Source organism: Thermobia domestica, chromosome 2, assembly GCF_964235325.1.
Source record: "Thermobia domestica chromosome 2, izTheDome1.hap1.1, whole genome shotgun sequence".
Classification (NCBI taxonomy): domain Eukaryota; kingdom Metazoa; phylum Arthropoda; class Insecta; order Zygentoma; family Lepismatidae; genus Thermobia; species Thermobia domestica.
Window position 1 is genome coordinate 204,733,673 of NC_137455.1, and position 27,658 is coordinate 204,761,330.

The 27,658-nt window shown below is 36.6% G+C and overlaps 1 protein-coding gene across 7 annotated transcripts in view; it reads right to left on the reverse strand.

Annotated features, from left to right (window-relative positions):
* Nucleotides 1–577: 577 nt before the first annotated feature.
* The window catches only part of LOC145678367 (uncharacterized), a 625,560-nt gene continuing 598,479 nt past the window's right edge, over nucleotides 578–27,658 (reverse strand). For all 7 annotated transcript variants that reach the window (XM_081748431.1, XM_081748429.1, XM_081748430.1 and 4 more), the window contains 2 exons: nucleotides 26,955–27,164; nucleotides 578–1,007 (listed from right to left, as the gene is read on the reverse strand). In XM_081748431.1, the coding sequence (XP_081604557.1) occupies nucleotides 903–1,007; nucleotides 26,955–27,164 (315 nt within the window). In that variant the 3' untranslated portion in view covers nucleotides 578–902. The remainder of the gene's footprint in view (nucleotides 1,008–26,954; nucleotides 27,165–27,658) is intronic.

Here is a 27,658-nt window from a genome sequence, read left to right on the forward strand (position 1 = left end):
GAAAGAAAGTAAAAACAGAATTCTTCAACTGCTAATTACTTACTAAAACAATACAACTACAACTTACTAAAACAAAACAATAATTACTAAAACAATACAAAAATAATTTACGTTAATGAAGCTGCCAAATAAAAAAAAACGCATACAGCGCAAATCGAGAGGTCGCTATTCTGTTCACTGTCACATTGGTCCAGAGATTTTACTACATCTAGACACCAGACCATATTTTATTTTTAATAGATGGGCGGATGAATATAGAAACTATTAAATATGTCGAACGCAAGCAACACTAAAATTGTTATGCGTAAATTGAGGTAAATTAATAACATTATTTTCGTCCAGTAGAAAAATTCGGGGGAGAGCCAGCTTTGCTTCTAGAGGGGGCCGGCCCTCCCTGCCTCCCTCTAGTTCCACCTATGAACAGGAGACAAGAGTTTGTGTCCGCCGCCAGTTCGTTCAAACATAAGATATCTATGTTACTTTTTCTTAATAAATCATATCACAAGTTTAAAGTGCCTGGTTCTGTTTTGTGGGGAATAAAAAGTGAAATGAGTATGAAATAAAAACAGAACAGGAATTAAAATATAAAATTTAGTTTTTTATGTTGTTACTGGTACAAGTTACTGAAAGCAAAAAGGCCACAATTTCTCTGAGCTATACACACATAATCACTTTAAATCAGCGCATTATTTCAGGAAATATATTTCAATTGACTTAAGTAATTACGCACATAATACTAGTTACACATCCCTGTAATAAAATTAATCAAATCCTTTGAAATTATAGCACGACAGAAACAAAAGTTTCAGCCATGTTACGAGATGTGTAATAGAAGAAGTATCTGAAGTAAGAAGTAAAGCATATTCATCAATAGTGGGATGTTCTTTCTATATACTTGTAGCTCAGATAAAATTTGTAGTTCCCTCTCGTGCTTCTGCGGATGAACTGGAAAATGCATCTCCCATCATTTCTTCAAGTTGGTCAACCTCCTCGATATTCACAACAACCTAACAAAAGTATTAATAAATTGTAAGAGACTGTGTGATGTATTTTGTTACACAAATACCTTTTTTTGTCTTAATTAAACAATTGCTATGATACTCTTCTTTCTCTTATTTGTTTATAAAATTAACAGTTCATGTCTATTAATTTATGCTTAAGCGAGGAAAATCCATAATAGTTTTAACAAGGTCACATTTGAAAGGTATCAATGAATATATACTAGTTACATTATTAAGAAAGTTAATTAAAATGGATAACTCAATAATAGGCTTTTTAAATAAATTAACACTTCGGATTACCATTATATGGATTGTGATGTAGTACTGTACATTACTTATTTAACCGTAAATTTTCTACTGTTTGTAATTTCTTCAGAAGTAGCAAAGACATCCAAAATTGATGTAATATGTAGCCTGGACAATAACTCTTTTCTGCAAAGTAACTCTAAGTCTAGTCCAATTTCTAGAGCCCTAAAATAATAAAATATACCCATGTTATTGAAGAATTTTTCAGATTCTTCTCCAAAGCATAATAGTTTGCATTGCGCTGGTGTCCGAAATTCAGGACGAAAGTAAGTTTCGCATGGTGTGTCACTCCCAGTGAAACTTACAGACAATACTGGCAAATACTAACCGAATAAATGTTGAACAACATGATTTTTGCTAGAAAATTTGCGAAATATCCCCCTATCATTACTTTCTTATATATCGTGTCAAAATGTGATATATATTAAAAGAAAGTTCACATAACTACAATTCAAATTAGGTTTATACTGTAAATATGTTCTAACTACAACGTGTATAAATAAACATTACCTTCCATTTTGCTAAATTCAACCTTCTACTTTTTCATTATAAGTGTGAACACCCTGTATTTTGCTCAGATTGTATTAAGTAAATTAACACGACATTCACACAGTGTCTTTAAAATAAATATAATGTGGTAGGCCTCAGTATCTTTTTGTTTGCCTTCGAGATAATGTTGCCAAGTTATAAGGAATAAATTCAACAAAGAAACATTTTTTTTTTCTTTTCGAAAAGTTTCAAAACTTGTCTAGGTTATTTCCCTGTCTTGGAAACTAAATTCATACCGAATGAAAGGACACTTAATTACAATTCAAACAGATCATAATGCTTAATTCTACTTCAATTGGGGCTCAAGTTCCATGTGTATAACAATTTTGGCAGAACAAGAAAATCTTGTATAGAGCAGGAATTTAAATATTTTTTTCTGCCAAATCAATAACGGTCGAGTTGCTAAAAAATCGCATGAGTAGTTACAATTAAACCGAAAAAAAATAGTTTTCCTTCCGACTCATCCGATATTTGCGTGTTAGTTGAATACTCCTAATATCACCTGAGAGTCATTCATTTTAACTTGTATCAGCAGGAGAGCTATATTAGTAATAGGGAGAGGAGTAAGAAGAATCAATGAATGCCTCGGTTATACGAACACACCTACCAAGACCGGTTAAATAATAACAATTCATATTACTTGCAAATATTTTCCGTGATGGATTATTCCTCTTATTCGCATATTCACAAATCTCCGAATATGTTCAACCCAAGGCTGAGCGACACGGTTGATTTATATTGGATTCCCGGTGAAAACTTATGTGTAAACTGTAGGTCCACGTCTCATAGAGCATTGGTAATGCACAACACAAACTTGAAACCAACAACCCACAGGTCATTCCACACTGGAAATAGTAATACACGAAATATATATTTAGAAAGAGATTTGCGATACCCTGTATATCAAAGGATTCCGTCACACTCAATTTGTAAGACTGGGAGAAAACTTGAAAGAAAAACCAGTACGTCCAGTGTCGGGCATTAAGCTCCGATTTTAAATCCTAACGTTGGATCAAGAATTCGCATTTTCGCAAACAATCCGTTTAAGGAAGATGAAATAATAAATCATTTACGATGTATTCCATTCTTACGGGCCAGTATTCTTTTTTACTTTAGATTTTTGGTGCGGACTGATCGGATATGACACATTTTATTATCTTCAGATATTTGAATACTCGGATGTTTCAATACTGAAATTATAAATTGTTCAGGAATAATAATAAACCAATAGCTATAATAATTAATTCATAGAAGATTACCCAGGTAAAAGTTAGGAGTTTATTATCGCTCAGGTCATACCGTTACAAGCCGAAACGTCAGATTAGGCAAGAATATTTCGGTCTTGTTTAATATTGAACTCGACAAGAGGAATTTCTCATCTCGTTTCTAAAACAAAACAAACAAAATTAGGAAAGATATAAAGTTTTTATATTCGAGACGCGACAAGGTTAACTCAAATTATCGTCTCGCTTTGAAGATAAGAATCGAGACAAGAGGATAAGTATCGTAAACATCTCCTGTCTTATCTCGATTCTCGAAATAGTGTATGTCCATCCAAGTAACAATTGCACTGTAGACTTAATCTTATACGCTATTTTGCTACTTTGTATCTAGAAGTTCATTGAATTTTTTTATGGTCGTGTGGGTATTTTTGTAACAAAGCTTTTATAATTACTTCTGCATATCCTAAAATTTAGTTTATTATATGCCTTACTGTTCACTGATATTCACTTATTACAGTCATTTTTCTTAAAACGTACTGTAGAATACTTTCTACATGAAACTTTAGTGGAACGCTTTCGTTTAAAACTTAGGTGTTGCAGAAGTGTATCCTGGAGGTCCGGACCCCTCCCCGAAATCTCGACTTGTGTGAAGGTTTTGCCTATTTTTTTTAGGGTAAGTTTAAAATTGTAAATTCCATTATTATTATTATTATTATTATTATTATTATTATTATTATTATTATTATTATTATTATTATTATTACTGAAGTTTTGTGAATTTAATGGTTTGCACTGTTGCAAAAAGATTGGGCGCTTTCTTTATGGTCGTTTTAATCGTAGCCCGCTCAGCTCTGGAGCTAGTGTCAATGTACCATCCCACATCCCCAGTGGGCATTCTGCTAGACAAATGCCGTATGTGTAGGTTCTCTCAGGAATCTGTTCCTCCAAGATTCTTTATTCCACTACTTCTTTCATTCTCATAATCGATATCTACTTTAGCTTAGCCGGCATAACCATGCAACGTAAAACTTAAAAACATATTTTTTTAGGACTCTTGTGATTTCAATAACCCTACTTTCTACATGGAATTTGACTGCAAACTTTTCGTTTAACATTTAGCTAATTGTAGGGAGGTACGCAGGGGTTATGTTCTGGTGGTCCGGGCACTTCTCTTCAATCCGAATTATTTTGTAACTTTTGTCTAATGTTAGGGGTAATTTTACAGATTTCAATACAATCTATCCTCATATGGAATTTGTCTTCTATATTATTATTATTATTATTATTATTATTATTACTGAAGACTTAGGACTTCAATACTATGTCCTATTCCAATGCAAATAAGCATACTGAAGTTGATAGGAAAACGGAAAATAGTTTGGACTCTCTCTTATAAGGGAATTCATCCTTAGACATAGTTTGGAAGGATTAGTGTCCGAAAGGAAAATTGGGGAGAAAGAAGGTGTCAGCTAATGAACAATATGAATATTGAACCTTCGGATGCCTTAATAGGAACTAAGTAGGATTTGTTTTCATCACGATACATAGTAACACCATTTCTCTGGATAAATCTTCGGATTATGTATGCTTTATATTGATATTTTAACACATACGAATATAAATATACATACGAATATGAAAAAGAATCGTTCCTATTTATATATCTTGGTTGAACGAGTATATGGAATGTGTGGAAAATGGCGAACAAAAATATTATTTCTAGCTGTAGGAGTAATAGTGGCAGACGTTTGAAACAATTGCTAGCAAACAATAATGTTTCATGCACATTTATGATTCATACTAGGTCCTAAGGAATTATTCATATATGTTTCCTAAACACGTTAAGAGAATTCATATTTAAATTAGAAAACAAAAATAGACATAACAACCACGCAAGGACATAAAATGGTTTTACGACTAAATCAAATCCTTAACTGGAATCTGGTGTCTCACATCACATTTTTTCTGATTTACTATCTTCCTAACTATCTTCATAACTTTTCTTAATTATACTTGGCAATACTCGTTTTACAGTTATTTTCAGTATCCTTGAACGAAAGGGACAGGGACACAGATATATCGAGGACACATAAAATTTAAAAGCCTCTTCCCCCGGAATCGAACCCGGGACCCCAAGCAATGAACTATTTATCTGTGTTGTACTTAGTTCTTTCCCAAGGCAAGTAAGCTCGAGGTGGACAATATCGTGCTCGTGGGTTTTCTCGGGACACACTAGTTTTCTTCCACTTTCTCAGTCCACCAATTCATCCATCATAATTCACTTGCTTTAATCATGGTCTCACTTATTATAACGATCGTAGTCATGCGACATTAAACAGTTGTATTTTCTATTAAATCGTTGTATTTTCTATTGCTCATGAACCTGTCGTCACAAAAATATATTGAGAGAAAAACATTGGGAATCGTAATTTCATTCAAATATGAAACAGCAGATTCATAATACCTTTACCTAAAACGAAATCATTATATATCTTTCGGAACTTTTCCACAATATGTATGGATATTCTGAAAACAGGCAATATTGTGTCTGTTTTCAAACAAAACTAAACCAACTTACGGTTTGGTTCCTGAAATAAACGACTCTTAAACCGAATCAAAACCAGTTAACCGGTTTAGTAACGCGTCTGATGGCTAGACTGTAGCTAATGTTTCTATTGTCTCTTGAAATCAACTGCGATTATGCAGTGCAAATTTGGAGATAAAACCCCTATAGCACACATAGTGCCCTATTTTCGCCCATATTATATATATATATATATATATATATATATATATATATATATATATATATATAGATAGATAGATAGATAGATAGATAGATAGATAGATAGATAGATAGATAGTTATAGATATAGCCTGTTCAATCCCTGTTTTGGATAAACACAAAAGTTCATGTTTCTTATGGGATATGCTATCTTAAATTTTTGAAGCAGCTTTGCCCAATGATTATTGATTAGGAATTTGCTGCACATGAGTATTATTTGCTACAAAATACAATAACACTCATCTGTAATGTTAGTATAGCCGTCTGGAACGTTATTTTCGGTAAGCCTTCTCTTTCAAGGCGTGTAAAAATTTAGTGAGCGGAGTGTTACCAAAATCCCAAATTGTATTTTGGAAACGCCAGTAACCGTCAGTTTAATCAAAAGTGTCACATAATTAATTCTCCGACGCTCCTTGCATGTGCCAGTGACTGGTATGAAACTTCAGCCCTTCTTCTAAAAGGCACATAAAAAAAATCACTCTAAATATCCTTAGCAGGGAACGCCAGAAGAAGGTATTTTTGGGATGAATTAATGTAAAATTCGGTTTATTGTAGCAGAAACGTAAGTGTATTTCAATATAGGATGTTCTTTTTGGTAATGCATCATCTTAGGGAAGCACAAGCGGTGAAACATATGATGATGAATCTTTATAAGAATTCCAAATTTTATTGCGGAAATGCCTGAGAGAGTCAAAATTAATCAAATATTTTGCAGAATTAATATTCCGATGCTTCTTGCATGTGTCAGTGACTGATATGGGGCTACAGCTCTCATCCAAAATTCATATAAAAATTCGGCATAAATATCGTTAGCAGGGACATACGAGAAGAAACTTCGTTTTGATTAATTAATGTGAAAATTGTCGTTCTTGTAGTAAAAAGAGGTATGTGTTTATGAAATCTGGATTGTTATTTTAGTAAGTCAGCGCCTTAGGGGACAGAGAGGGCGATGCAGCTATTTTTAGATCAATTAATGCGAAATTCGGTCTATTGCAGTAGAAACGTAAGTGTATTTCAATATAGGATGTTATTTTGGTAATATACCATCTTAGGGGAGCACAGAAGGTGAAATATATGAGGGTGAATCTTTATAAGAATTCCAAATTTTATTTTGGAACTGAGAGTGAGCGTCAGATTAACCACAAATGTCACAGAATTAATACTCCGATGCTCCTTGGATATGTCAGCAACTAGTGTGAGGCTGCAGCCTCTCTTCTAAAAGTTACATAAAGAAATGAAGTCTTGCTGTAGAAAACATTGTAAGCGCGAGAAACAAAAGTTACTGTAACAGTAGAGATAAAAGATAGTAAATTGTGCCCAAGTGTCCCAAAATACAATTGTTTGGCATATAACGAAGTATGAAAATCTAACTATGACATAAATGTATTTAAAAATGAAGTAAATGAGACTATTTTAAGGTGGCACTTACATTGTTTTCTACAGCGAGTCTTCCATTTACCATAAAATATCCTCAGGAGGGACAAACAGAAAGAAGCTATTTTTGGGTTCAATGAATGTGAAATTTGGAGCTATGGTACTAAGAAAGTATGAGTTCTTCAAATTTGGAATGCTATTTTGGTACCGCACAGTCTTAGGGTGACATAAGTGCATGACTTTTTAAATAAAAAAGGCCAAATTTTATTCAAGACATGCAAAATGAGCGTCAGATTAATTACGAATGTCACAGATGCTCATTGCATGTGCTATGACTGATATGGGGCTACGCTTTCCCCCTTCCAAAAGCCACATCAAAATGTACGATAAATATTCTCAGCTTGAATATACGGGAAGAAGGGAGGTATCTTATGTGTTTTATCATTATTCCAGACAAATTTTCTTATTTTCTTTAAAAATCTCAAATCTACTATATAAATGATTATCTTCTATCCGTGTAGCAGACAGTGCATATAGCTTCGTTGTTATGATGACACTGGAATATAATCAAAGAATTTGCATTAAAAAAAAAATCAATTGGGACTCTTGCAATAGCAAAAAAATCACACACACAAGTATTTTCCGTACACTTAACAAAACTCAGCTCGAAATAGAATTTGAATTAACAGTGGAAAATGTCCCAAGAACCACAAACACACAAACATATAGACACAAAAAAAAAAAAAAAAAAAAAATCCTAATGAAAAGTAACATTTTGAAAACTACATATTTAGTAGGTTATCTTCACTCATCAATATTATTATTATTATTTGTAAAATGAGCGTTCTTTTTCATACGTCTTACACAATAACCATATGATCCCACTTGCCAGACAACAACCTACTCGTAAGAACAGCACACATAAATACATCAAGATGACGTATACTATAGCAGAAATACGGTTGTAGTAGAAACAAATTACTCGAGAGGATAAGAATCATTTCTTGAACATTTTTCCTTCTTGGAAACAACACTGTGTGGCTCTATCATTTATTAATTGTTTAAAAATATCATTAATCTAACATGTAACACTTCCCGATTTTGATCAAATTTGACAGGTAGATAGTACTAAAGAAATAAACGAATACGTGTTTTTTTCTATTTTCTGTGGAAAAACGGTTTTAGGAGGCAATAGCCCCCACCCAAAATTTTGAACGTTGACGCACGAAAGCCGAGAAGAATGGACCGAAGTGGATGAAATTGTGCACAGATAATGTAAACCCGAAATGAAGGAATACATATTTCGTATTTTTAGGAAAAAAAAAACGGTTGGGTGGTGCACAGACCACTCAAAACCTTTGATCACGAAATATCAAACGTGCTAATAACAGTATGTCAGAAATGCCTAAATGACATGAAGAATTGCAACGAAACTTTGTGTAAGGCCAATGTGCAAAAAATAAGTGAATACGTGTTTTTATTTTCTGAAGGAAAACGGTTTTAAAGGGTAAAAGTCCCCACTCAAAATGCTGAAAGTTGACACCCGAAAGGCAAGGAAAACTGCACCGAAGTGAATGTAATTGTGTAGAGATATTGTATACATATAATGAGGGAATACGTGTGTCGTATTTTCCTGGGAAAAACGGTTGGGCGGAGCACAGACTTATCCAAACATTCCATTACGAAATATCAAAAGTGCTGGTAAGTATATGTCAGAAGTGCCTAAATGATACGGAGAATCCCTACGAAACTTTGTGTAGGGACAATATGCAAAAACTAAATAGGTGTTTTTTCTTTATTTTCTGCGGAAAAACTGTTTTAGGAGAGAATAGACCCAACCAAAAATTTTGAAAATTGACGGCCGGAAGGCAAGAAGAAATGTACCGAAGTGAATAAAATTGTACATAGATATTGTAGATGTAAAATGAGGGCATATGTATTTCGTATTTTCCTAGGAAAGCAGTTGGGTGTGGTATAGACCCAAGCATACGTCATAAGTGTCTCAATGACAGAATTCCAACAAAACTGTGCTGAGAGACAATACACAAAAATAAACGAACACGTTTGTGTGGGGAAAGTGTGTGGACGCCAAGGTCCGTCAGAAAAAAACAAATGTTACCATAGAAGCGCAGAAAGGAGTGGACCGAAGCGAATGTAATTGTGTGTAGATATTGTATATGTAAAATAAGGCAATACCTGTTTCGAAGTGTCATCCGATTTGCTTCAAATTTGGCACATCAACGGTAAACCCTAAAAATCGACACGGTTTTATGCGGAAAAATATTTAAGGGAGTAAACCCCTTCCCCGAAATATTATTATAAAATACGATATAAGAAGGAAATGGTCAGTGTTAATATAATGAAGGTTAGCCAATTCATATATGGTTGAAATTAGGAAATATTTGTTATTTGTGTTACTTCAGACAGTAAATTTAGATCAGCATATCTGTTCCTGTTATTAGTCGAACGTCAGTGAGGCTTCCTGGAAGGACTCCGTTTGCGTTTGGTCGTTTGTCTGTCTGTTTATACCACCTTAGAGGGCACAATGTTCAGCCTTTGAACTTGAACTTTCGAGTGTAGAAACGGGGCACACTCAAAACTCGCTGTATTGATTCTAACTTTTAGGTCATCTATCTATTGGTAAAAGTTCACTATTTTATCACTAGCCGTTTCCTATCTATAACATATTTTATAGTATTTCGGGAGGGAGACCTTTAATCCTTACAATATTTCTCCACATAAACAAAGACACGTGTCGATTTATTTTCTATTTACTGTTGATGTGCCAAATTTGAAGCAAATCGGATAGGGACAACTGGGAAGCATGAACTGCCTTATTTTACATATGCAATATCTACACCCAATTTCATTCGCTTCAATTCACTAATTCCTGCATTTCTAATATAATATTTACTTTTTTAGAGAAGGATTTGGCCCCAGCATTGCTTCCCAACACAAACTAAAAGCACATGTTTGCTTATTTTTTGCGTATTTTCCCTAAAAATTTTCGTTGTAATTCTCCTTATCCTTTACGAATTTCTGACGTATACTTATCAGCGCCTTCGATACTTCATAATCAAAGGTTTGGAAGGATCTGTCCTGTACCCAATTGTTTTTGCAGGAAAATACAAAACACGTATTGACTCATTTTACGTATACAATATCTGTACACACTTACATTTACTTTGGTTCAATTTTCCCTGCCATTCGGATGTCAAATTTCAACATTTTGGGTGGGGTCTTTTGCCCCTTAAAACCGTTTTTATGCAGAAAATAAAAACACGTATTCGTTTATTTCATGTGTAGTATCTATACGACACATTTTATCAAAATCGGAAGGTTACACTTGGGAAGTCTTACATGTAAGTATAAGACAAATCAAGTCAAATTACTTTTATTCTGCATGTTCTCCTCAACAAGCAGGACAAAGTACTAAAGCTACAGCCATCCCACCAACGTATCTAGAGTAATCGTCCCTACATTGGACAATTCCCTCTTTCAACTCATCTGGTAGATACCTTGGAAAATTATGGTGGAGGAAACTGCCCATATTGGTAACTGGCATATGCAAAGAGCATCGGAGTATGAATTTTGTAACATTTGCGATTAATCTCACGCTCAATCTCATTTCCAAAATAAAATTTGGAATTTTTATAAAAGATTCACCATCATATGTTTCGCCCCTTGTTCTCCCCTAAGGTGGTGCGTTACCAAACTAACATCCTATATCAAAATAGGCACACTTTTCTGCTACAGTAATGCCGAATTCCACATTAATTGATCCTGGTAGTCCCTGCGAAGGAGGTTTATAGTGATCTTTTGTGATTTCTAAAAGAAGGGAAGAAGCCAATATCAGTCACTGGTACATGCGAGGAGCGTCGGAGCATTAATTTTGTGACTTTCGAGATGAAGCTGACGCTTACTGGCGTTCCCAAAATACAATTTGGGATTTTGGTAATACTCCAACCACAACCATTTTACACCCCTTGCCCACCAAAAGAAAAGCCTTGCTGAACATAATTTTCAGATGATTATACTAACATTACGGATGAGTGTTATTGAATTTTGTAGCAAATAATACTCATGTGCCTCAATTTCCTTATCAATGACCATTGGACAAAACTCATTCAAAAATTTAAGATTGAATATCCCATAAGGAAATTGAACCTCTATGCTTACGCCTCCAAAGCAGGGTCTAAACAATGGTTTACTCTCATTAACTGCTATTTAAAAAAAATAAAATAAAATAAATAAATAAACATTTTTCAATCAGAATGCAAACTCCATCATCATCTTCCAGTGCTATACGAAAATACAGAAACTGGTTTTGGTTCGGCTTAAAATGAAACAGAATGTGTTCGTTTATTTCAGAAACCAAAGCGTAATTTGGTTCAGTTTTGTTTGAAAACAAACACTATATTGCCTCTTTTCAGAATACCCATACATATTTTGGAAAATTCAGAAGGATATGGGATGCTTTCGTTTTAGGTTAAGGTATTCTGCTGTTTTACTTTCAAATGGAATTACGATTTCCCATGTTTTTCTTCATATATATTTTTGTGAAAACACGTTAATGAGCAATAGAAAATTCAATTGATTTTCGATCGATTTGGTTTCGGTTAACAAATTGAAAATAAAATCTATGCGTTTAATGTCCGGCGATTACGCCTGTTATGTTAAGGGAGACCATGATTAAAGCAAATGAATTATGAAAGACGAATTGGTGGAATGAGATAGTGGAAGGAAACTGGTGTGTCCCGAGAAAACTTACGAGGGTGATGATGTCCACCTCAAACGTACTTGCCTTGTGAACGAACAAGGTATCCCACCCATCAGATAGTTCATTGATCGCGGTTCCAGGTTCAATTCCCGGTGGAAGAGACTTGAAATTGTATATGTCCTCGATGTATCTGTGTTCGTGTCCCTGTCGTTCAAGGTTACTGAAAATAACTGTTAAACGAGTATTACCAAGTATAATAGAGAAAAGTATGATGATATTTTCGATGAATCAGAAGAAAATTGTGAGAGAAACCAGGTTCCAGTTAAGGGTTCGAATTACTCTTAAGACCACTTTCTCCTACATATCCCTGAGTGTTTGTTCGTTATCGTTATCGTTATCGTAAACGTGTGCAATTTGCTACATGCACAGTGTTTTTGATCCTTATTTAACAGGGCAGCCTTAGTGTAGTGGCGGAAGCATTCGTTTCATAAGTTAGGGGTACTAGGTCCGATTCCGCCTGAAATAATTAAGGAAATTTTTATCAACTACAACATTCATACTTCTGATGTAAAACAAACTAAAAATACTCAATTTCTTTCGGTCTCATAAGTTACAGTCAAAACGGTTGTCTTTACAGGGGAAATACTAACAACATGATGCCACATGTCTACAAACTTAGTTCTCAGACAGTATCAAACAACATGTTTAGCAAACAATTCATGAATACAGCCTTAAGGCCTAGTATGAGTCATAAATGAGTCTAAACGTTATTGTTTCCTAGCAATTGTTCAAAACGTCTTGCACTATTACTCCTACTGAAAATAATAATAATATTTACGTTCGTCCTTTCCAACAGGTACCATATATCCGCTCAACCATAGTTTGTAAATAGGAACTATTATTTTTTATAGACATATGTATATCTTGTTAAAATATTAATATAATCCATACATAATCCAAAGTCTTTTATCCAAAGAAAGGCAGTTACTATGCATCGTGATGAAGAAAAATCCTACTTTTTTTCTGTTAAGTCATCCGAGGTTGGATATTCACCTTGTTCAAAAGCTGACACCTTCTACCCCACTTTTTGTTTCGGATACTAATCCCTCCAAAGTATCTCTTATAAGGGAATTCATTCTTAGAGAGGGTGTAAACTAATTCCTTTTCCTTTTTCCCACCAACTTCAGTATGCTTATTTGCATTGGAATAGGATTTAGTATTGAGGTCTCAAATCTTCAGTAATAATAATAATAATAATAATAATAATAATAATAATAATAATAATAATAATAATAATAATAATAATAATAATAATAATAATAATAATAGTGTAGAAGACAATTTCCGTATGAGTACAGATTGTATTAAAATATGTGAAACAGCCCCTAACATTGGTTGAGTTGATTTTGAGCTTAACGTCCAGTTCAGCAACAAGGCTATACGAGACGTGGACCTACTTATTAATGTGGAATCCAAACCAGATGAGCTCCCATCGGGAATCGAACCCGGGTCTCCCACGCCACTCCCCTAACATTGGGTAATAGGTACAAAATAGTCGGGATTGGAGAGAAATGTCCGGACCACCTGCGCATATCCCCTACGAAGCTCCCTATAATTAGCTGAATGTTAAACGAAAGATTTCCAGTCAAATTTCACGTACAAAGTGGGGCTATTGAAATCACAAGAGCACTAAGAAAAAAATGTTTTTAAGTTTTACGTTGCATGGCTATGCTGGCAAAACTAAAGTAGACATCGATTATGAAGATGGAAGAAACAGTGAAATAAAGAATGTGGGAGAAATCAGATCCCCGAGAAAACCTACACACACAGAGCTGTCCAGCAAAATGCCCACTGGGGATCTGGGATTGATACAGGGACACAAACTCCAGAGCTGAGCGGGCTACGACTAAAATGACCATAAAGAAAGCGCCCAATCTTTTTGCAACAGTGGAAACAATTAAATTCACAAAACTTCAGTAATAATAATAACAAAGATATTAAACTTTTTAAAGTTGACCTAAAATTAGGCAAAACTTAGAGCTAAGTCTGGATTTCGGGGAGGGTGCCCGGACCTCCAGGACACAAGTTCGAACGAAAGCGTTCCACTGAAGTTTCATATAGAAAGTATTCTACTATACGTTTTAAGGAAAATAACTGTAATAAAAGACTAAATATCACTGAACAGTAAAGCATATAATAAACTATAATTTAGGATATGCAGAAGTAATTATAAAAGCTTTGTTGCAAAATACCCACACGACCATAATACATTTAATAAGCTCCGAAAAAGAAAGTAACAAAATAGCGTATAAGATTCAGTCTACAGAGCAATTGTCACTCAACGAGTGATATACATTGTTTCGAGAATCGAGGTAAGACGAGAAATGTTTACGATACTTACCGTTTCCTCTCGATTCTCATATTTAAAGCGAGACGATAATTTGTGTTAGCCTTGTCCCATCTCGAATGTAAAATGTTAATTCTCGTTTCGATTTTTTTGTTTTGTTTTAGAAACGAGATAAGAAATTCCTCTTCTCGTGTTCAACACTGAACGAAAACAAAATATTCTTGCCTAATGTCACGTTTCCGCTTGTAATGGTATGACCTGACCGATAATAAGCTACTAACGTTTAATCTTCAATGAGATAATTATTATTGTTATTAATTTATTATTATTCCTGATAAGTTGATAGTTCAAGTATTGAAACATTCGAAGAAACAGAAACATCAAATATCTGAAAACAATAAAATGTGTCATATCCGTCTAATCCTCAGAAAAAATCTGAAGTAAAAAAGAATACGGGCCCATTGTGGATCCGATCCTATGACCTTCAGATTATTGGTCGAGCACCTTGACTAGGGATGCATTCGAGTCGAGTCGAGTCGAGATTTAAGTCTGTCTCGACTCGACTCGAGAAAATGTTGTCTCGACTCGTGTCTCGACTCGAAAATATGTTGCTGTCTCGACTCGTGTCTCGACTCGACAGTCTCCGTCTCGACTCGACTCGAATTCGAGTCGAGACGTCTCGAAATTCGAGTCGAGACAAAATATATGAGTTAAAATATACACACACATCAGCCAAACCATTATGACTACCTACCTAATTGTTAGTATGTCCACCTTTTGGCACGAATAACAACGGCAACGCGTCTTGGCGTGGTCGCAATGTTCCTCGGTGGGTCGCTGGAGAGAGTTGGCACCACATATGCACACACAGGTCATCTAATTCCCGTAAATTCCAGGGAGGGGGTGATGCGCCCTCAGGTCACGTTCAATCACATCCCAGATGTGATCGATTGGGTTCAGATCCGGAGAGTTTGCACTTGGAACTCGCTCCTGTGTTCCTCGAACCACTCCATCACACTCCTGGCCTTGTGACATGGTGCATTATCTTGTCGAAAAATGCCACTACCGATGAGAAACATGGCCGTCATAAAGGGATGTACGTAGTCTGCAAGCAGCGTGTGACGCCTCGGTCGTCATGGTGCCTTCTTCGAGCTCCAATAGACACATGGATGCTCACCTGAATGTTCCCCAGATAATAATTAAGCCGCAGCCAGTTTGTCTCCGCCCCCCAGTACAGATGTCAAGGAGCTGTTCCCTTGGAACACGACGGATTCGCACCCTCACATCGTCATGATGAAGATGATATCGGGATTCATCAGATAATGCAACGCTCTGCCATTGTGCCAAGCTCTAGTGGCGATGGTAACGTATTCATTTCAGTTGTAGTTGCCGATCGTGGTGTTAACATTCGCCATCGGTAGGAGTGTTCGGTGCACCGTGTGTTCAGACTAGTGTTGTAAAGGTCTGTGAAAAAAAAACAGAAATTTTGGGTAAAAAAACAGTTTTTTACGGTTTTCCCGAGCTGGGGAAAAAACGGAAAATTTGGGTATTATCAGAATCATCATTTTTGCTAATCACAGAATCATTTTAGTTAATATGTTAAATCAAACATATTTCATACAGATATCTTCATTGTTCTATGTAAAATTCCGGAAATTTTGAAACCATTAGAAAAAAATCATTTGTTCGGAAATATTGGCAAAAACAGGAAAATATAGTTTAAAAACTATTTGTTGGCCTGATGCTAGTAATCTTACTTGCTGTAAGATGTCTGCAACATATACAGTGGGAAGTCGAAAATTCGAACTAATTGGGACCACAGGTAGTTCGGATTTTCAAATTGTTCGGATTTTCGAAAATGACCAAGAAAATGCCATTTAGGCTTACATATACTGTACGGTATGTTCTTCTATCGATACAGTGGTTATTCAGTACATACAGTAATTACAATACCGTACGTAAGGCTACTTACATTTAATGTTTCTGAAGAACCTGCTTGTACTCTAAATAACAGTGAAATGAACTTTGTGGTGGACAAACACCGTGTGCGTGGGTTTTCTCGGGGTTCTCCCGTTTCCTCCCACTTTCTTCATTCCACCATTTCATTCATTACTCATTATCATCGTCTCCTTTAGCCTAACCGGCATAAGCGTGGGACTTAAAACTCAAAGATTTCATTTTCATTTCATTTTTAAATAACACTGTTCTTGTAAGTCACACTTAAAATTTATAGGCCTAATAAAAAAAATAAAAATAAAAATACATGACGAACAATTACATATAAATGAACTTTTGTAAAAACACTGACTTCACATAACGTCGATGGACACGATATTGTTTGTTTCTCGCGTTAAGACAAAATGTAAAAAGCTTCTAGGGACCGCGTTCGGATTTTTGACGTTAAGATTATCGACGTCCTACTATATATGCAATGTATTTCGCTAACGGAAAAATACTTAAAGCAACAGGTTTTAGTTCTACTTTACACACATATACCGCACAAGTGAGTAAATTTGAGCTGCGAGAAATATATTAAGTGAAACTTCCGTTAGTTATTATTACAGACTAGCAGAATATCCGTTCTTCGCACGGGGAGAATACGTTTCATTTTGGACGCAAAGGGCACCAAAACTGTCCCCAATGAAGTTGTGAAGCCCCAAAACTATGAATATGACATTATTACCGACAATTTTCAATTATCTTTACATGTCACCATCCCCCTTAGAGTACTAATGGGGCTGAATTTGTGGATTTAAACGGCATCTTCTGTTCATCTCAGCGAGTATGGATTCGAGGCCATTTTCGATCATGTATGTATATATAGGTAGATATATATACATATATACACACAGAGGCGGATCCAAGGGGGCTATCGCCCCCCTCTCTTCACACTCAAGTATACACTGCATAAAATGGGCTTCAATCCTGCTTTACACTGGATAAAACTGCAAACTATGGTTTAGCCCCTCCCTTGATCATATCCTGGATCCGCCACTATACTGTATATAATTCTCAAAAAAATTAGGGGTTCAGCTGAAACATCACACAAGACCTTAAGATAGTGTATGAATAAGCTTGTGTTTTACTCATATATATCTTACAAAAAGGAATGCTTTAAGATACACTAGAAAAATGGGGCACATACTGGTGTTGGGGCACGGAAAACCTTGTTCACATGGCTCATGACACAAGACGGTTATGTGTGTACCTCTCGAACTGCTCACAAACAGGCAAGGCAACAACACTGATTGTTCCTTAATATGTCATACGATCACTTCGAATAGCCAACAGAGCCTCGCACCTGCGTGGCATGGATTCAATCAGATTATCGATGAGTTCTTGGGGAATGTTGTGCCACTCATCCAGAAGAGCGACTTCCAGCTCTGGAATGGTTAATGGATTTACTGGCCTAGCGGCAATTCGTTGCCATGCATATTCCAGACATGCTCAATTGGAATGAGATCCGGAGAGCATGCTAGCCACTTCATCCGAGCGATACCCTCAGCATCTCATCCACTAACCGAGCTCTGTGAGGACGAGTATTGTCATCCATACAAAGGAACGAATCACCAATGGCACCAGCATAAGGGAGAACAAGAGTTTTCATGATCTTATCCCTATATCTGAGAGCCGTCAAAGAGCCATTTCGGATGATGTGAAGCTCAGTACGCTCACCAATGCTGATTCTTGCCCACACCATCAGTCCACCACCATGATACTGGGATCTTTCTCGCACAAACATGGGATTCTGTCGTGTTCCACAATCTCTCCAGATGAAAACACGTCGATTATCAGGCTCCACACTGAATCGAGATTCGTCAGAGAACAAAACATTGCCCCATTTATTGCGTCCCAACCCACGATGTTCCTCTACCTTCGCTCTTCCTACGTGCGTAGAGACCACCTTCTCGAAGGCGATTGCGGACCGTTTGAGTGGATATTGTGCGTCCTGTTGTTGTTCGGAAGGCTTGCGGGAGCAGAGTTGTATTCTGACGCCGGTTTTGACGGGCTGTTAACAAGAGATAACGATCGTCTCTGGCTTTGGTTGCTAGTGGACGGCTCTGTCTTTGTCTTCTTCGAACACTTCAAGTTGTTTGTAATCGATTCCACAATCGGGAAATCACACTTTGTGCCACTCCTATGGCATGTGACACCTCCCGCTGTAACTGACCAGCTTCCAACCTGCCGACAGCTCGCCATGCCAACGATTCTGGCAAATCACGTTGTTGCGCAATTTCACTACGTAGATTTGTGACGCACTAAACACAATGAAAACAAAGGTATCCTGGAGCTGGAATGTATTGGCAGCGCCACACTACAAAATGATATCTGTTAGCGCCATGTCACTGATCACGTGCACAGATGTTTCAAACGGTTCGTTTGCACGTTGGGCCTCCAGGATTTTAATCTGAACTGGACAAGATACAGTGTTCTCACATTATTCGTAAGAAGTTTTACATGTGTTTTCATCTGATTCCCTAATTTTTTTGATCAATATTATATATATATATATATATATATAGATAGATAGATAGATAGATAGATAGATATAGATATATAGATATATATATATAGATAGATATAGATATATAGATATATAGATATATAGATATATATATATATATATATAGATAGATAGATAGATGTAGATATATATTAGATAAATATACCCATTCTTCGCATGGAAGTCAAGGCCTGTGGAAGTATTACCCTCATTTCCGCGACCGCGAAAACTATGGATCTGAGACTAAATCGATCATTTTGGATTACTTTTACATGTCTCGGTATATCCTCCCCTCCCCGCTGATTCTCGGTCCGCATACAATGGTAGCTGAATTTGCAAGTGATCACTAATGAAAGTGTCACCATTCATCTCAGCGACTGCGAAAACTATGGATTTGACACTAATATCGGTCATTGTGGATTACTTTTACATGTTTCGGTATCCCCACCCCCCGCTGACTCCCGGCCCACATACAATGGTAGCTGAATTAGCAAGTGATCACTAATGAAAGTGTCACCATTCATCTCAGCGACCGCGAAAACTATGGATTTGACACTAATATCGGTCATTGTGAAATACTTTTACATGTTTCGGTATCCCCACCCCCCGCTGACTCCCGGCCCACATAGAATGGTAGCTGAATTTTCAAGTGATCACTAATGAAAGTGTCACCATTCATCTCAGCAACCGCGAAAACTATGGATTTGACACTAATATCGGTCATTTTGTATTACTTTTACATGTTTCGGTATCCCCCCCCCCGCTGACTCCCGGCCCACATAGAATGGTAGCTGAATTAGCAAGTGATCACTAATGAAAGTGTCACCATTCATCTCAGCGACCGCAAAAACTATGGATTTGACACTAATATCGGTCATTGTGGATTACTTTTACATCTCTCGGTATATCCCCCCCCCCTTCCGCTGATTCTCGGCCCGCATACAATGGTATCTGAATTTGCAAATATCGCTAATGGAAGTGTCACCATTGTTCTCAGCGATCACGAAAACTATGGATTTGACACTAATATTGGTCATTTTGTATTACTTTTACATGTTTCGGTATCCCCGCCCCCGCTTACTCCCGGCCCGCATACAATGGTAACTGAATTTGCAAGTGATCACTAATGAAAGTGTCACCATTCATCTCAGCAACCGCGAAAGTATGGATTTGACACTAATATCGGTCATTTTGGATTACTTTTACTTGTCTCGGTTTTCCCCCCTCCCCGCTGACTCCCGGCCCACATGCGATTGTAGCTGAATTTGCAAATCATCGCTAATGGAAGTGTCACTATTGATCTCAGAGACCGCGAAAACTATGGATTTGACACTAATATCGGTCATTGTGGATTACTTTTATATGTCTCGATATCTCAACTCCCCCTTCCCGTTGACCCCCGACCCTTTGCCGCATAGCATGAATTTGCAAGTTAATGCGATTGGAGTTTCACCATTGATTTCAGCGACCGCGAAAACTATGAATTCAACACTCATATCTGTTATTTTCTACTACTTTTACATGTCCCGGTAAACAACCCCTGAGACCCCCCTGGTTCGAATTTTGACAAAAACGTTTAACTCTGGTCTGGAGCCTGGACTAAGGTATTCGTGACTAAAATTTGGTAACTCTCGGTCAATTTGGCTGGTTCCCAAGCCGGTTCCGGTAAACGCCTCCCCATGAGACTCCCCTGGTTCGAAATTTGAAAACAACTTTTCGTCTTGATCTTGGGCCTAGGCCAAGGTACCCCTGACCAAAATTTGGTAACTCTCGGTCCACTCGTCTGGTCCCCAGGCCGCATACAGACAGACAAACTCACAAACAAACTGTTTATTTTATTTATATTAGACTAGATAGATTCTTGGAAATTATACCAGATTTTCATATTATCTTTCCGAACTAATTTTAAAGACCCGCTCCTACTTATCTTTATATGTATACAGTATATCTATATTTATATCTATATATGTATATAACAAACGCAGGAATTACCCCATAAATAACACTCCTGGAGGACCCCTTTCTCAAACACTTGTACAAACTTCAGTTTTCGTACCGGATGATTACCGAGACCTGGTGAAAAAAAAAACTGCTTTTGCGTCCGAATTAAAAAAAAAAATAGTTCTCCTCAGATTAGTATTCACTGATAATATTTTTATAAAATTTAAATTTGATGGGTAAATCAGTGGACTTTGAATACATCCACATCGTATCCACTGAGTTGCGAAATTGTGTGCCTCCAAACATGAACGGCCGAAGAAAATTTTCTAGGGGAACATCTTCAATGTTTGCTATATTAGTCTGGCATTTAATGTTCATGGTTTGTTATATTACGTATACATTTTCGTGAGCCAGGGAGGTTCATTCTTATCAAACACGGAGATTATGAAGGAGCAGATCTACTGTACAAAATATAATAAAAACATCTCTTTCGGATTTCTATTACCCCGCAGTCCAACCCCGAGACGGAAACATAAGAGATAGGCTTTTTGTTTTTAAACAAGATAACGTGTCTAGCGAATGCTTTACATTGTGAAGATTATATTAGTGAAAATTAAACGAATATAATTTTACAACTTAATATACATATTTCTAAATGTTTAGCTCCCCGTTGCTATGTTGTTAGCGATGCGCCTTTCTCGAACGAGGTTTGATTCATGGTAGGAGCTCATGTGTTTCAAATCCGACATTAAACTGTACGTTCACGTCTTGTAGAGCTTTGCTCCTAAAAACGACGCTAAACTATAATCTAATTTAATATTATTAATATTAAAAAATAATGACTCATCAATGTGACGTCAATTTGGCAGTCATCAAATCCATTTTATACTTTCACTTAATCCAGTGGATATTAATATAACAATTACGAGACACACGCGCATATAAATACTCAGAAACAAGCACATACACACGTATACATACACAAATATGAACACTTCAAATCTATTTACATGTGTTGGACTGCACTGCATCAAGTATCTTCTCATGTATCTGCATTTTCTGATTCATCCACAGATTTCTTATTTGTACGCATCAATCATTTTAGCATTTTCGGGAAGGTTCAGGGTTCGTTCTTCATTTAAAGAGTTGGTTCTCTGTATTGGAAACAGAATGAGGGGAGGGTGGGGGAATTTATACTTTATGAATGGATAACATTTTAAGAAATATATACAAAAGATGCCGCTTCCGATGCAGCACTAAAGCATTTCTTTTAGCGGTGTACTACTAGTGGTACCCTGGTGATAATACCCCCTCCCCTCTCAAGTTGTAAAGTGAGAAGGGACAGAAACATCCCAGACACTCAGGGTTCAGTTGACAATAATAAAACTATGGGTAAGTAAACATCTTGTGCAGAGTCACGTTTTGCTTATTTTTGAACATTTCTGTGAAATCAACAATACAACAGCGGAAATACTAACTGGTTTTATTACTCCAACCATCGCTTCAACAAGGGATAATTCCCAACGGTCAGTGTTCTCTTTCTCTTTTTCTGTCCTCGTTCTTATTCTCCACATCTTTAATGAAGTAGGGGCCGCCCAACCCCTCGACATTTGGATGTCTTTTCCTCTTGGTTTCGCCACTTGTTGAAGACAATCACCACAGCACTCTTCGAACACCTGACAAGTCCTGCAGTTTCCGAAATTCTCGTGCCGAGTGTTTCTGAGCGAGTACTTTCTTCAAAATATTATTAAAAATTATAGAAAGATTTTCGAGACATTCGAGTCGAGTCGAGATTTTTACCAGCTGTCTCGACTCGACCCGAGTCTCGACTCGAAAATTCGAGTCGAGAAATACGTTTGTCTCGACTCGTCTCGAATTTTACAAAGAGTGTCTCGACTCGAATCTCGACTCGAATTCGAGTCGAGTCGAGTCGAGATTCGAGACATGTCTCGACTCGAGCGCATCCCTAACCTTGACCACTGAACCATGATCGCTACGCGGCAATTGGTTCGTCTTCAGTTTGTTTAATTTAGGTTTCTTTGCCTCCGCTTACAAAGTTATACGTCATGTTTCTTCGTTTGAAAAAGTCTTTCGTATTTCTTTTATGATAATGTAAGTCAACATTTTTTTCATAGTTTATATTAATAACTGGAGCTGTTTTAAATATTTGATTCACAATTTTATTTTTTTCTCCACACCGAAGTACCGATATGACAGATTTAATTCTCATACTCTACATTTGGTTCCAAAGCAGTCCCCATCACCTGGTCAAAGACTTTAATCCGCCACGGTACATTACTAAATGTGTTTTATGTGGAAGCTAGAAGATAGGAATTAACGTTCTGTAAGTTAAGAGATATATAGAACCTAGATATATGTCTGGTGTACTACTACTCATAGAGAGGTGGTTCAGTCTACATTTGGCCAATTTCGACTTATGTAAAAATTTAGAAGAATCCATGGCGCCAGGTCCGTAAGTGCTCGATATGTTTCCTTTGGTTCCTAACAATAGCCCGACAGCGCAATTTCCACTGTAATAGGCTTCTCTGAAGAACTGGGAGGGGAATCTTGTCCCATTCTCTTTGCACTGCTTTCCAAAGTTCTTCCACAGTTGTTACACGCCGTTTCCCCCGAAGCCCGCTTCAGCAAACCAAATCCACAATAGTCCATAGGACTTTCATCTGGAAATTTAACAGGTTCCTCATTGAAAGGTATCACCTGTATACTAGGGTGGGTCGAAAAAAAAACAATTTCTTTCAAATCGAATTCTAATAGTGCGGAAACGTTGGACCATCTATCGAAACGTGTAAGTGTATGTTTATTTTAAATCGCGTAATATCTCAGTTCGCGCATCCAGGTTAAAGTTTTACCAAATTTTCAAATATCGTACTTTTCTTAGAACACCCTGTATAGAAGACAGGTTGGTTCTGATATTTGTAATAGAGCGCTAATTCTCAAGTAGGCATGTAACAATACACAGAAGAAAAGAAAATCAACATCGGATAATATCTTTAGTTCTTGCTCTAAGGTCAAAATCTCGTGAAATTGTAAAAAATCATACTTTTTGGAACACCCTGTATAAAATAGTTTATGTTGTTATAGTTTTAATATGGTGGTTATATTTTTCCTAACCATGCGGGAATATTCAGAAAAAGAGAAAATAGAAATTGGATAGTATCTTCGGTCCGTGTATTGGAACTTAAAAATCGAAAATTTGACGAAATTAATATTTTTCTATGTTTTCGATCTGAACGTGCAGCTCTTTGCTCATTTCTGATCTTAGAAATGACCCAGAACTCACAACAAGGAGGTGGCTGCACTTCGAGTTCTACCCACACCCTTCCCAACCACCCTACCATTGTAGAAGTTTCAAATTTATTTATTTATTTATTTATTTATTTTTATTTATTTATTTATTTATTTATTTTTTTGTATTTCGGGCCCGTAACTTTAAAATAAGGCTTCTTACTAAACATCTGGCATTATAGAGCGTGGCAAAAGTGTGGTCCGAATAAAACCATCTCTGTTTAAGGAGCTACACACTTTTGTAGCAGCCTCTGTTACAAGTTTAACACATCTTTCTACGATGGTGGTGATGAAAGTTTACACGTTGACCAATCTATCAATTCGGTATAGTTAGTTGCTTCAAAATTGAGATCAGGTGGTAAAAAATTTCACCCACTTTTAACTGATGGTGGTTGATTCCTCGATTTCAACAATCTTCTGAAAGCTAATTCTCTTATGTGTTTCCGTTCATCCATCGCCATGGCCAAAATAAGGTTTCCAGGGTGCGCAAAAAAAAAAAAAAAAAAAAAAAAGAAAAAAGAAAAAAAACATTTCGCTGTATTACATGATCGATAATTTCTAGTAAATTCTCCGGTAGATATAGTGATGTCTGAATCAATTTAAACATATGTTTTGCACCATCTTTTACAGACGAATTTTGTTTATTAGCAAAACAAGTTGGTGCATATGTTTCTACAATGGAAGTCGCAAATGTCGTCAGCTCAAATGAAAGATCTTCCATCGAAATATATAACCTTGAAATACGATTCGTTATAGTAAGCCACCTTGTATGACTTATTGGGCCTGGATCCTTTACTGCAAGATCACTTGGACACTCGCCGCTGTTTATAGCTCTAACAATATCAAGAAGATATTTTTGGTCTTTGCTCAGGTCATTTTCTTTTACGGGGATATCTTCGGTCTAAATATTCTTATAACCAACAACAGGAAGCTGCTCACAGTGTTTCAATTGTTTGCCGATAGTTCCAGAAAATGATTTGGGGCCTGAAGTGTCACCATCTAGGTACTCGAAAAGAAGTCTGAAAGGTAACTCATTAAAATGTAATAAACAAATGAACCACTGGAGTGGTCTTCCAAGTTTAACCTCAATATTGTGAATAATCCCACTTTTCCATCCAGTATTAACCACTGTCCCATCACAGCCGATAGCAACAAGATCATTTAAGTCCACGTCTTTGTCACTTAAATAAGAAAATATACTCTCAGATATATCTTTTGCAGATCCAGTTCTAGGCGTTATATGGCCAATGAACTTACTATCAGGCTCCTGTAGTAAGGATATATGATCTTCTTTTCTTATTCTGCGGTACATTTTATTGCTTATCTTTTCTTGTACCAGATTTTCATTTTTCCTACCATCAAAGTATATAGCTTTAGGGCACATTCGATCTCTATAACAACATAAACTATTTTATACAGAGTGTTCCAAAAGAGTACATTTTTTTTTTTTTTTTTTTTTTTTTTTACAATTTCACGAGATTTTGACCTTAGAGCAAGAACTGAAGATATTATCCGATGTTGATTTTCTTTTCTTCTGTGTATTGTTACATGTCTACTTGAGAATTAGCGCTTTATTACAACTATCAGAAGCAACCTGTGTTCTATACAGGGTGTTCCAAAAAGTACGAGTTTTGACAATTTGGTAAAACTTTAACCTGGATGAGCGAACCTAAGATATTGCGCGATTTTTTTAAAAAAAATTACACGTTTCAATAGATGGTCCAACTTTTCCACAATATTAGAATTATATTTGAAAGACACTGTTTTTTTTCGACCCACCCTACTGTATACTTGCCTCCGTCTCCCTGTAGAATGCCAGGGACCATCGTGAGGTATGAGATGAGGCTTTGTCCATGTGAATGCGTACCAGATTGGCGTCATTTCCGTACATTGTTGGAATCTTATGCTTGTAGATCGGCCGCATGATCTGCTTCTGAAAATACTGCGAATTTATTTTGCAGATCTTCGCCACCTACGAACCTTCAGTTTACCTCGGTAACAGTAGCCAGTAAAGATCATGAAACCTGCTGGGAAAGATTTTTTACAACCACGGACCCACCTTCTGAAGTTCTTGGCGCCTTTCTCTCTGACATGATGGCTCCCAGTTTGTCGCAGTCGGAAAGGTAAATTTATGCTTCATCGAGCGTTACGACGTACATCCACCTTTGTTTTGCCAGATGATGTTCGTACAGCTTCCGGGCGTTACACTTTGGTTCCTTTCGATGGGTGTCCGTGAGAAGACGGCCGCGAGCTTTCATGACTTTTTCCAGCTTGAGTTGATGGTGTAACGTCCGGCTCACAGTCCCCAAAGACGCGTCAAGACGATTAGACATACACCTTTGTGTTGGCGGATTTTCTTGCATTGCCATTTTGCGAAGTTTTCTTTACATGGTGGAGGTGGGCTTAGTGCATACCCGCTTACTAGGGAACTTTTGATCTAAATGGTGGGGCTTCGTTCCCCTTGTACTTTTTAATAACATTTTTTACTCCACTTAAACTGATGTTGCAACCATTTTTCTTGCACTGTTTTCTAATGACAGAAACACTAAAGTGGGCGTCATAAAGAGCCGCAACATAGCCTTCCCAAAACCGGCTTAGTTTGGGCGGCATTTTGGTCACAAAGCGGAAACCTACACACTTGGAAACAAACTTAACACAACACTCACAACAATGGTCCTGTTTTGTGCGTTATTGTCATCCGCGCGGAAATACAACTCCGTTCCCAGGAAGCCACTGCACAACACTGCAGGACGCCACGAGCCAGGTCGGGTGAGTCCATTCTGCCCGGAGGGGGGAAGGAACGAAATCGGCCAAACGTGGACTGAACAACCTCTGTAATTTTGCTTAGCTACGCTAATATTTAATAACATTTAAGAAAATTTAATTAAGAATGCTTACTTTTATGTGATCATCTTTCAAAAGTCTCATGTGCCTTTCCAGATTGCTCCGTTCATCATCTATATTAACAGCAGAATCGCCAAGTTTACGATTTCTTCTTGTTGTCCTGTCACATGACGTCTCTCTTGTTCTCTTGCAAAGATTTTTAAAACTTTGATTTCTGGCTCGTTCGTTCCTGAACCTATTGGAAAGTGCATAGGTCCAAGATTGCTGTATATTAAAAAAAATATTTTAAAAAAATACAATATGTGATATAAAACATAAATGAGTTACTTTACATTTAAACATTGTTGTTGGATCTGGTTTTATTTTATTTAAAACGGTTTTCTTTTTCGAAACTTTTAAGTTCTTAACTTTCATTTATATTTTGGACTGAAAGAAGTCGGATAGTGCTTTATCTATTATTTAGTGTAAGTTTATTCATTTGAATAAGAAAGTTTATTATTTCTTAATCGTGTTTAAAGTCAAACTAGTGAAAATCTTGTTAACAAACCTATAGTATGAACACCATATAAAAATAAGTAAGCACTAGCATTTTAAAGTTTTGTAATTGTTACGAACTGTGCAATAGCCTGCAATATGATTACTCTTATTAGTTCCAACATGCCACTCGGTGTTAGATGTTACCCATATACAAAATAGATCCTAAAATATAAGTAATATCTTCTCACCGTAAATCGTACAGTTCTATGGATTGTATAAAA